Source organism: Thermochaetoides thermophila (genome assembly GCF_000221225.1).
Source record: "Thermochaetoides thermophila DSM 1495 unplaced genomic scaffold scf7180000011820, whole genome shotgun sequence".
Classification (NCBI taxonomy): Eukaryota; Fungi; Ascomycota; class Sordariomycetes; order Sordariales; family Chaetomiaceae; genus Thermochaetoides; species Thermochaetoides thermophila.
This window is the reverse complement of record NW_006383036.1, coordinates 919,573-931,153: the sequence shown is the minus strand read 5'-3', so window position 1 is coordinate 931,153 and position 11,581 is coordinate 919,573. Positions and strand designations below refer to the sequence as shown.

Genomic DNA, 11,581 nt, shown 5'->3' with positions numbered 1-11,581 from the left:
GGAGGGAAGCTCCCAAAATTGCAGGTTGCAGACAACCTGGAAGGGAGCTGCTGCGCTGCTGACGCGACGCACTTTTCGCCCAGTCGTTGCCCGCGCGACCCGGCGGCACGTTCCGCGACAGGGTCTGTAATTACGAACGTATCGTTTGTTACGCTTATCGATAAGTTTAAATTACAATCATCCTTCAAACACTTTAAACAGTGTAACCGCAGTCGTCAGGACGATGATTGTTGATTCAACTAATTTCTCGACTCTGAAATCTGGCTATGTTGGGTATTGAGCTGCTGTGGCTACAGTAACGCCAAAGAAAAACTTGAAGCAGTCAGTCATGTCATGGCTTTTCCAGCCTGAACCTTCTCTTGCCCCCATCCTTCCCCTTCATCTTCAACAGACTCATTCATTCCTGAAGCTGTTGACCCTTCGACGCCATCCCGCACCCATCTCCTCTCATTCTTAAAGGCTGGCTATACATACATGACACATTATCTATCGGGCTATGGCTACTGCTTATCAGTAGCGGTAGTGTGTTAGTAGCAGTTTTTGTAGCCGTAGGTAATCTTAATCCTAAGTCCAAGGAATCCGGACAACCACCCACCCACCCACCTACACACACATACACACACACACACACATGCACATACACACACACAAAAGAGGTATGTGTTGCTCCTCAAGTTGAACCAATCGTCTTCTGAAGAACCGAAGCACCAAACAAACTCTGGCGCAGCCAACATTTCCTTACTTTCCTTAAAAAAAAAAAAAAAACTTAGAAGAGAAGCAAATGGTGAGGGGGGTATTGGAAGAAGTTGATTTCAGCCATCAAAGATCCATCTGAAGGTGAAGAAGAGAAGCAGCAGAAAAGGAAGACTGATGACAGGCATGAAGCCATTGGAACGCAGCACTGCATTGCCTCGCAGTGTGAGTCCACTCCATGAAGATAAAACCATACAAAAAAAGGGAAAAAAAAAACTATGTGCGTCCGAATAAAAAAAAAAAACTCCCCAAACCCCCCACAACTCCTATCGCCTTCTCCTCCCCCTTTGTCACACATCCACCTCCAATAACCCCTGCATAGCAGCAGCCCCCTAAGCACTCTGCGGCAGCAACGACGACTCCTTCTCACCCAGCCCCCCGAAACCCCTACCACTCGCTCCGGATCCTGTCCCCGGCAGAGCACTCTGCGGTGCCCGCGGCATACCCAACCCGCTCTCATTACCCCCATCCTCACTATAATGAATCCCCAGCCCGTTCTTTCCCTCCCCTTTCTTATTATCCTCCCCCTTCTTGTCCCCCTCATCAAGCCCCATCAACGCCGGCGGGCGATGCCTCATCTGCCGAGCCTTGGCCAGCGAAATCGTCTTTTGCTGGTACGTCGATGTGACGGGTTGAGTATCATCACGATCAATGGTTGCCTTCATCAGCGCGGCCATCCACAGCCTGCCTTGCTTGACGTTCGGCACAGCAAAGTAGTGCACAGTTGGCTTAGTAAAGTTCACCGCGCGCGACAGGCCAGCGCGCGGCGGAACAAGCTTGAAGATGAACACCTGATCATCGCCATCATCCTCGCCCGGCCGAGAACTCTGCGCAGCCTCGGTCTCAGCACTCGTCTGGAGATGCTCGCTACCCGGCGGCGCGACAGATGAGCTCGCCGCACCGGTAAGCGTAGCATGCAACCCAGTCAAACGCTCATTATCTGCAGGCAGCACGCGATGGAATGAGATGTCAATCAGCCCGCGCTCCATCTCGTCGTCCTCCGAGTAGTAATATGCCAGGCGCCGGCCCTTGAGTACAAACAGCCGCGGCTTCCACGTCGCCATGAGATTGGCGCTGCGCTTCTTCATCCAGCCGCTAAAATCAGCATCCTTGATCGCCTCGCGCGGGCTGATGCGCTGTAGGCCGCGCGTGTAGGCACTCGTCTCCTGCTTGGTCTTCTTGCGCCCGCCGCGGCTAGTCGCGCCCGTCGTGGTCGCCGCCGACCCGCCAGTCATGACGCTCGGGCTTTTGCCGGCACTGGGGGTAGTCGTGTCGGGAGATTCAAACTCGAAGCTCGGTCCGGCCGAAGGCGTGCTCGAACCGGTCCTAGCCGGCGAGTACATGGGTGAATCCTTAGCCGGTGACTCGAGCTTGGCCTTCTCGCTGCCCGTGACCGCATCCGAAGCAGCCCGGAGCCCGCTGAAGCCGCTGCGCAGCATCATGCCGACATTGAAATCGGGGTGATTGACCTGGCTGAGCCTCTTGATAGCCGACTTGGGGGACGAACGCGACTGGTCCGAGGCGGTACTATCGAGCCGGGTGACCGTCGGTGTCGTCGTCTCCTTGGCTCCTGTCGACAGATGGCGCAGCGATTCCTGCGTGGTATTGGACGAGGTGCGCTTGTTGGTCACGCCGTAATACTTCTGGGCGGCCGGAGAAAGCGACTCGACACTACCGAGCCTCGAGTGCCTCGATAGCGCCGTGCCGCTGCGCACCCGCTGCTCTTCCGCATAACTGGTCTTGGGAGACTGAGCGCTGTCACGCTTCTTGGCCAACCCGCGGTGCCGGGAGTCGGTGTCGGGACCCGAGAAATAGCCGCGATCCAGCTCAACCGCCGAGTCTTGAAGCCTGCCCGCCGGGGGATCGTCCAGCTCGTCGTCAAGACCACCCGAAGAGGGCGGGCGATGGCCGGCACTGCCCAGGGTCCAGTTCCGGTCGAAAGAGGGCTGCTTCTTGTGCGAGCCGTCGTGCCGCATGGCCGCCGAAGCACCAGCAGGGCCTTTGGGGGCCGCGGACTGCGTACCAGCTGTGGTTCCTGGATAGCGGAAGTCAGTCGAAGAGTGGCGACGGGAGTGGTGCAAATCTCGGACAGATGCAGCCGAGGGGCGTTTGTCGTGGTACGTACGGGGTGCGCTCTCGACCAGCGGCGAGACGGGTGAGACGGGCTCGTAAGAGTCCAGTTTCGGTTGCGACAGGCGCTTGGTGTGGATGGCGAGAGGCTGCTCGCTTCTTCCGGAGGGGTAGCGCTGCTGTTGGCTCGAGCCTGTAACCGTATTGGTCCTACTGCGGTTCCTCCCTGCCTCAGACCCTGCTTCGCTACCATACCTCCCAGTCGTTCTATTCGAGCCACCGCCGACGCCATTGACCTCATCCTGGAGCTGCTTGATCTTCTGCCAAGTCTTCAGCCTGCGGCCCACAGACCCCAGATCCAGAGCCTTAATAAAGAGCGAAGTCTGGTCCATCCCCAGCAGGACTTCGCCCGTGATCTCCTGATCCCGGAAAACCTCGCAGTGGTGCTTCTCCACGCCTACAGTGAAGAGATACTCGGCGACCTGGTCGGGAGTCCATGCCTCGACCTCCTGGCGCGTGTACGTCGGTTCGCCCTCCTCCTCGTCCGTTTCCTCTCCCTGGATGTAGGAAACCCGGTTGTCGAAAGTAGCGCTGTACTCGCTGCCGGAGTCGTTACCATTGCGCAGGGAAGCGCTGCCCGGAGCCGTATTCAGGTCCGTGATGTGCTCGTTAATAACGTTGATCGTGTCGCTCAGGACCTGGCTGTCTTGGCTGGCGGTCGGCCGAGTCGCACCGAAGCTGGGGCTGCCAATGCCTGCCGGCTGGCTCGAAGGGGTGTTCAGAGGAAGCGTCGCGGGCGTGGCGGCGGCGGCATTCTGGCTGTTCTCGGCCTGGCCCGTAGTGGAATCCGTGGCAAGTTCGTTCGCAGGCTTGTAGGTTGGCTTTGGCGTCGTGTACTGGGGAAGCGTCGTCGTGTTTTTGGGAGCCGGGCGTGTATATACTGGAAGGTGGTATTAGTCACATAACCCAGTATTTTTATATCTTTCTTTTTTTTTTATTTTTTAATTTATTTAATATTTTTATTCTCAGATCAACCAGATTCACTCACCTTCTGGGAACAGGCCGGTGTTGCCATTGCCAGTGTGCCTGCCCAAGAACCAGCCATCACCAAACTCGTCGTCGCGTTCAAGAAGCTCGATGCGGTCGCCCTTTGACATTGTCAACTCATCGGAACTGCGAGCTTGGAAGTCGTCTGCGAGGTGTCAGCCGTGGACTACATCCCCTGTCGCTTCTGCATCATCACATGCTGCCCAGCGGGGGACATTATGCCGCGCTGCTGGTGGTAGAGTGCGACCTACGGATGACAATCAGGATGTCGCCCACTTCGGGGCGGTTTGCGTTTTGCGAAGCCATGATCGTCTGGGAGGGCAGTGAGCCCGGGGGTGCTCTGCAGATGCGTCTGGCGAAGGTGGTGTGTTATGGAGAGAGGAGAAGTATCGTCGGCGTCAGGTCGATGCGCGACCCTTACAGAGTCGGCAATGTGTTAAAAGAGAGAAGCGAGCGAAGAGATAAATGAAGGAAAGTATGCGTAGCTTAAAATGTATGCAAGCAGTCGGGATGAGCGCGACGTCGAGGGCGTCGGTCGTGGGGAAGAAAAGAAAAAGTAGGCCCAAGATGAGATCGGGTCGGGGGCTCGGGGTCCGGGTCGGCCGGGCCAAGGAAGGAGGAGCAGGCTTATAGACTATGGCCGATGGCGTATTAGGGTATAAATAGCTTCTAGCAAGATGGGATGGCAAACGACGGCCGTGCCGCAGAGTCCCTCCCGGGAGATATCCGCAGGCGACAGGAAAAAAAAAAATAAACGAGGAACAGAAGATGCACTCGAGCAGGTGTGCAGACGGACTGGATTAGGCGACGCAGGGCCAGTCGTATTAGAAGCAAGAAGGCTGTGGCAGTGGTAGTGGTCGTGGCCGTAGCGATTTATTGTTCTCACTCGTTCAGGTTTGGGTTTGGCTCGTCTCGCTGCCCTCGCTCCCCTCTTGATGGCATGGGAGGCCCGTGTATCCTGCAGGAGCGTTGAGACGCTGAGACGCTGAGGTTGCGTTCCGGTGAGTTGTCCAGCTAAGGATGTGGATTTGGCCGAGTCGGGTCTGATCTGGTTACGGTTCGAGATTTTGGCTATGGCTTCGATCCAGCTCCAGAGCGGGAGTCGACGTTGTCGTTGGGTGGCAGCCAGGAGCGAAAGAGAGGCATGGAATGGCGAAGAGGTCAGGCTGACCTGCGTGGGTGGTGTCGTTCTCTGCCTTGGTCTCCTGCCCTTGTCTGTTTTCTGTTGTCACCTCAGCTGTCGGTCGGGTCGGGGTCCAAAAAGGGACAGATGGCGGGCGGGCGGGCAGATTGCTGCGGTGCGCGCAGAAGAAAAAAAAAAAAGTAGCCAAAAGGGTCGCTTGTTAGTGAACGGCACGCTGGGCCCGCTCCAGCAGCAGCAGTGGTCCCAGCGTCCTTAGCCGTTAATGTTTGGCGGCGGCGACGCTCCGACTACCGTTTTCTGTGATTGGGGGAGCAATAAACCAACAGACGAGGGGTGCGTGGACCTGCTGTCCGTTTATTGGCGTTTTTCTGCTTGGGTGTTTCTTGGGGCTTTTGGAGCTCTGTCGGAGGGCGATCATATGGCGATGCGTGTGCTAAAAAGGCCAAGGCCAAGGCCAAAAACAGCTCCTCTTTTCAGTTTACCCACCTGTCGCTGGATGCCGCTGGTTGCCGCTGGATGGCACACAGGGGGGGCACGGCAGAGCTGTTACTTACGTAGCAGCAGCGCGTAAGAATCCTGCGTGTAGGGCTCACTCCGGCCCGGTTACACGAGCGGCCGTCCCTTCCAGGCAGGATAAGCAAGGGATGGGAATAGTTCAAGTTCGACACCACGTCCAGGAGATTTTTGCTCGATTTTTCCAGGTTGTCGACGGCTGAGCAGAAATTTTAATGGGAAATGAGCCATGGGCAATGGACCGTAGACGGGCAGCCGGCTTCTTGGGTTCCTGGTCTGCTTGTTCCCAGCACTGTGGGTAGAGTTCGGTTAGCCCCACTGATCCCACTGATCGCGCGCCCTGGCTGGCCTTACAGGGGTTGCTCATTGTTGGGTGTAAATATACAAAATTGTTAGCGCACGATGGTCTCGCCTCTTTTGCTTTTCCATTCATCTCAGCTCTCTCCCATGTCCATGGGGTCGACTTTCCCATCATTTGGAAACGGGGAATGACCAAAAGTCGATCAGCCTCGAGACGTGAGGACAAGCTGCACCGTCCGAAATTAATCAACGGCCCCGTTTGCGGTCTGCATGACTGATCGGCTTCCATGCACAAGCAGGCTTCAGCCGTCCATATGTGGCGGAACACTTGGCTTGCGGATCGACTCAGCAGCGCAAATCGTGTTTGGCGTTTTGTGTAAGCGGCTATATTTGCCGTTTCTATATACATACTCTAGTGGACGCTATATTTCTTGGTATTGGCCTATGTCGCCAATTGCAGGCTTCATGGAGTTGCGTGATAAGGATTACTGCAGATGACGACGACTTGTTCTCAACATTCTTGAGCTCTCGAGATGTTTTGATCTCAATTTTACTGATTAGCAATCACCAAAACTCTCCACAACCTTTTAACATAAGCTTCTTCTTCCTATCCCAACGTCCACAATAAACTTCGATGCCAATACGGTGTTTACTGGAAGGCCGGCCATCAAAGCCGCGACTTTCACATGCCATGACCCCCACCTTCGAAAACCGTCAGCTCAATCCGGCAAAAACATGACGTCCTCTCCTTGCTGAGCTTAACCACCCCGCCTCCCTCTTTTGCCCCAGCCGGTCTCAGGCTGCTGCAGTTGCCAGTGGGCGGTGGCTGCTCCAAAAGGGAAATAATAAAGGAAAAAAAAAAAACCTGTCAAAGCGCCAATGCTCCGGGCCGGCCCCATCAAGCTGTCTCCGGCCCGCACTGGGCCTCGGCAACTTGGATCTTGATGGGTCCCATTTGCCGGCAGAGCAACATCAAAAGGGTTTCGACGCCGATGAAGTTCACGTCTTGCCTGGAATCATGTAATCGAATTCCCTTTGGCTTTGCGATTCGCCATTCTTGCTGCATCCCAGGTTGATTCAACGCCCGACAGTGACATCCTTCGTCCTTGACCAACGCCAACAGCTACCATCCTCCACTTCCATTCACACCAACCACCGAACATCACCACAACCTTCATCATGGCCCAAGCCAAACCTCTCGCCGCTTACTCTTCCTACAAATACTTCAACGTTACCTCGCCGTCGCCCTATGTCGCGCACGTCGAGATCAACCGCCCGGAGAAGCTCAACGCCTTCCACGAGGCCATGTGGCTGGAGATGAAGCGTGTCTTCGACCAGCTGTCGGTTGACCCTGAGGTGCGTGCCATCGTGCTGTCGGGCGCCGGCGAGCGCGCCTTCAGCGCTGGTCTGGACGTCGTCGCTGCCAGCGAGGGCAGCATACTCAACAACAAGGACGGCCTGGACGGCGCCCGCACGGCGACCAAGCTGCGCCGGCATATCGCCGAGTTCCAGGACTCGATCTCGGCTATTGAGAAGTGCGAGAAGCGTGTGTCTATCCATGCTAGCAAGGTATCTACATACACCGAACACGGCTGACCTCTATAGCTGTCATTTGCGTGTTGCACGGCATCTCTATCGGCCTGTCGATCGACATCTCATGCTGCGCGGACGTGCGCATCTGCGCCAAGGACACCCGCTTCGCTGTCAAGGAGGTCGACATCGGCCTGGCCGCAGACATCGGCACGCTGGCGCGCCTGCCCAAGGTCGTCGGCAGCTTCTCGTGGGTGAAGGACGTCGCGCTGTCGGCCCGCGACTTTGGCGCTGCCGAGGCCCTGCAGGTTGGCTTCGTCAGCCAGGTCTGCGACAATAAAGCCGCCGCGCTGGCCGCGGCGTTTGAAAAGGCCGCTTTTATTGCGAGCAAGAGCCCCGTCGCTGTGCAGGGTACCAAGGAGCTGTTGAACCATAGCCGGGATCACTCCGTTGCGGAGAGTATGTCGTTCTTTTTTTTTTCGAACCTGCTGAGTGATAATGGCTAACACGTCGCAGACTTGCGGTACACTGGTGTCTGGAACTCGGCCATGCTCCAGACCCAAGATGTTGCGGCAGCTCTTCTATCTGGCATGCAGAAGCGCAAGCCAACGTTCGAGAAGCTCTAAACTTTGGGGGGTATAGGTAGTTTTTTTTTTTTTTTTTGTTGGATACATTAAAGCTTAACTCCAAGGCCGTTGGGGTTGGGGGAGGGAAGGGGGAAATGCCACACATATCAATACTAACCAACTGGGGGGGGGCGGGGGTTCAGGAAGGAGAGGCCATTACCACACCCTCAACTGTACATGTGCCAACGCATTATGACCAGCTTAATACAGAAGCTCATGATCCTCAAGCATGGTTCCATTTCCCTCCTAGTCACTGTCCGCAAGGGGCTCCTCCGGACGATATGTCTCCCGAAGACGCTGCATATCATAAGTAACCAGACAAAGCGAAAAGACAATATCGAGGGATGAATGACTCACATCTTCGAGCTTCTGCTTCAAAATCTGTACCATGTTTTCCTTGACCACCAGGTGATGGTCGTCCAGGTCCTCGATGATGAAGTCATGGTTGATGCTGTCCAGGTGCACAATGATGGACTTGATAGCCGGCTCGCACTCGATGAGCACGCCTTGGAAAACCCTGTAAGTAAACGTCTCTTGCCGCCTCTCCAGTAACAAAGCCGTTACATACCGCGAATAGCCCTGACCATGTTGAATGATCTCCCTTAGATCACCTGGACACACGCTGGAGGATATGAGAAGATAGTAAGGTTCGATATATGAGCGTATCTCAGCGGTGTGGTTGAAGAATAAGATGAGGTGGAGGATGAAATGTGGAAATCTCCCGTCCGTGTCATGAAACAAGCAGACGCCGTCCTTTCTTACACTAGTGGAGACCGAGCTTGAACCAATGATGTTTGGTGTTATTGTTACACTGTAAGACGTCTTATGTAACGTGTAACGGCGTCGACTTCCTATCTTTTGTCTTGTTTGTCTCTGATAACTCGATATTTACTCGGATGTCCTCATTGTTTTCGAACTCGCTACTTCAGGAGTATTTAAGATAGTTTTGGACGAGTCGTTTCCAAATCAGCATCTTATTAGCTCTAGTCTTTATCTTTTTTGCAGCAAGCTTGGAGCTGCAAATACATCGCCTAACCTCGATTATGTCTACAACCATGCTGTCAATCCCCAAGACCAACAGCAATCGAAGACTTGTTGCCGATGATGGCTTAACTAGTTTCTTACTCTCCTCGCTAGTTTCACGTACTGACCCTTCCAGCACAAACAGTCCTGACACCCTCTCCAGATACTGTTGCCATGGAAACCGCTTAACTCGGGAGTCGGGCAGCTTCGTCCCATGTTTTACTCTTAACCTGCGGTCTTAAGAAGTCTCGGGCCGTGTAAAAGGTCACATCAGGCTCTCGGGTCTGGGTACGTCATACTGACGCAAGCAGATCTTTTTTTAATTCTTTCCAGCTTCAGACTGGGAGCATGGCCAACCCACCTTCAACTCGTGATTTCGCCGGCCTTTCATCTGAATTTCTGATCGGGAACTAAAATTGGATGTGGCTTAATTCAATGGAGATCGACAATCTGCTTTCGATGGGGCTGCTACTAGCAGTAAGCATTCCTTGAGCTTTTGAGCTGATGAATGTTCGATGGAGAGCTAATGGGAAGATAGCTATTGAGTTTTAAGCTCATTGTTCCCCCAGAGCATCGTCAGTTGAGATCAGACTGGGAGTCATTGTTTTTATAGCCCATTAGCTCAACAAAGAAGAGGGTATCGCTATCCTCTCTTTATGAGAAAGCTTCCAGAATGAATTAAGAACCACATGCCCTTGCCCGAACAATGGCCACCTGGCCCCGAGTCCCCAAGCGCACTTCTTTGAAAAAAAAAAATCAGGCAAAAATCACCTACGGTCTGTGCTTTTGATTGGAATGCGAAGACCGCTGCATTGGATGGCCCGCATTGACTCTGAAGGACAGATGAGATGAAATGCTCAGCATAGCCCCCGACTCCTCAGGCTCAGGCTCGCTCACTCGTGCATCTGTTCACATGGGTTTTGCCCTCAGCGCCATCTTCCCCGTCTCTCCTCGAATGCTTCCTGCTCTGTTTGTTTGTTTATATTCCTGATATCCCTCTTCTGCTGATTATCCCTTCTACGCGACGGTGATTTTCTTCATACAAAAGAAGGTCTTCCCTCTCGAGGGCCAGACCCTTCTTCCTCAATCAAACAACATCATTATTACCACACTCACACACAGCCATGTCCTTAACCGATCAACCACTCTCACAACTCATCTACCCCCCATTCTCCTTCAACACTCCTCCCAACCCCTTCAAAACCCTCCTCCCCTCCGCACAAACCGCCGGCGGCGACGGCGCGATCGGCGGAGGAGCTTCCTACTACCTTGGCCCCCCGACACCCGCTCCCGACGCCCAACCCTCTGGAGGCTCCTTCGGCGAGCAGTACCCCTGGCTGTGGATGCTGCTGCCGATCGGCTTGATCTTCTGCATCGGCGCGACAGTGACCTGGTTCCAAAACCGGGCTCTGCGGCGGCGGCATGCGGAGCGTGTGGCCGAGCTGGCAGCTTTGCGCCGGCAGAGGCTGGCGTTGTTAGGGGGTTTGCCGGACCGCATGTCGGCTGAGGAGCAGGGGGATGGGGAGAGGGATGTCGAGGCTGAGGCAGGGGTTGGTGCTGAGGCAAGTCGGCATCAAGGCGTCCAGGGTCAGCAGGAACGGCAGGGTGCCGCGAGACCGCCATTCGACTGGACCTCGTTTATTCTGCAACAGCAGCAACAGATGGCGGAGGAGCAGCGGCGCCGGGAGGAAGGGCTGAACACATATGACGATCCACCGCCACCGTATGAGAAGGAACTGCCTAGCTACCCGCCACTGGCAGTCCTGGCTCCTCAGCGGGGTTTTGTCGCTGAGGAAGTGACGGGAACACCCGGACCTCCGCCTTATAATGCTTCTCCTCGCCCTTCTTCGCCGTCGGGGTCTGCGCAGCCCGTCAGGGTCCCGCCGCCCGTTGACCATGGACGGCACCAGCAGGCTGCATCGGCCTCCAGCCAAGGTCATGACGATCATCACAATGAGTGGCCGCGGGTGACGGAACGACACAGCCCTTCTCCCGAAAGCAACATCGACAACGATCCCGTCCGGATCTCCCCAGCCCGAAATCTGCGCCGCTCGCACAGCCAAACCGATCTCCGTGGCAGCAGCTCCATCTGCGAGCGTCAGCAAGATGTAGGGGCCGCTCAACCCCGGAGGGACTCAGCCAAGGAACTGAGCGATAGCACCAACGAATGGGAGGAAATGATTCGGACAACAAACAAGAGCTCCAGTCGGCGCAACAGCAACAGTTTCGGCTCCGTCTACTCACTGGATTGGCTGCGGACTGGGGAGGATGCAGGCGACAGTTCCGGTCAGGGAAAGGATACTGATCGGAATAAGGATGAAAAGGGACAGTCCTATTCTTGACCGGCATGTTGACTAGGGACAAGGCTTTAGGATAGTTAGATGGGTAATACAAGCGGATTTCTTTGTAAGGTGTGTGGACCACACTGAGCACAGGTGAATGGCATTGTGGAGAGGGGTAATGATCTGAACAACTGTCGTCAATGGACAATAGGTACCTCTCATTCTTTCTGACATCATATCCCTTCTTGCTGCAGGTAAGGTCACGATAGGTACTCAACCTCTTCGCAATTCTG

The 11,581-nt window shown here is 55.0% G+C and overlaps 4 protein-coding genes across 4 annotated transcripts; 2 read left to right on the top strand and 2 right to left on the bottom strand.

Moving 5' to 3' along the window:
- Nucleotides 1-1,085: 1,085 nt before the first annotated feature.
- On the bottom strand, nucleotides 1,086-4,176 carry CTHT_0052600 (uncharacterized protein; the record flags this gene model as incomplete). Its single annotated transcript, XM_006695536.1, has 3 exons — nucleotides 1,086-3,763; nucleotides 3,872-4,015; nucleotides 4,122-4,176. 3 exons carry the CDS (start codon nucleotides 4,174-4,176, stop codon nucleotides 1,086-1,088), a joined length of 2,877 nt encoding a protein of 958 aa, XP_006695599.1.
- A 2,830-nt stretch (nucleotides 4,177-7,006) lies between these two features.
- On the top strand, nucleotides 7,007-7,983 carry CTHT_0052590 (enoyl CoA hydratase-like protein; the record flags this gene model as incomplete). Its single annotated transcript, XM_006695535.1, has 3 exons — nucleotides 7,007-7,373; nucleotides 7,433-7,816; nucleotides 7,874-7,983. The coding sequence occupies 3 exons, from the start codon at nucleotides 7,007-7,009 to the stop codon at nucleotides 7,981-7,983; spliced, it is 861 nt and encodes a 286-aa protein (XP_006695598.1).
- Nucleotides 7,984-8,229: 246 nt separating this feature from the next.
- CTHT_0052580 (uncharacterized protein) lies at nucleotides 8,230-8,570 on the bottom strand (the record flags this gene model as incomplete). Its single annotated transcript, XM_006695534.1, has 3 exons — nucleotides 8,230-8,280; nucleotides 8,341-8,489; nucleotides 8,552-8,570. The coding sequence occupies 3 exons, from the start codon at nucleotides 8,568-8,570 to the stop codon at nucleotides 8,230-8,232; spliced, it is 219 nt and encodes a 72-aa protein (XP_006695597.1).
- Nucleotides 8,571-10,130: 1,560 nt separating this feature from the next.
- Nucleotides 10,131-11,348, top strand: CTHT_0052570 (uncharacterized protein; the record flags this gene model as incomplete). The annotated part of the gene is made up of 1 exon (XM_006695533.1): nucleotides 10,131-11,348. The coding sequence occupies one exon, from the start codon at nucleotides 10,131-10,133 to the stop codon at nucleotides 11,346-11,348; it is 1,218 nt and encodes a 405-aa protein (XP_006695596.1).
- Nucleotides 11,349-11,581: the final 233 nt, after the last annotated feature.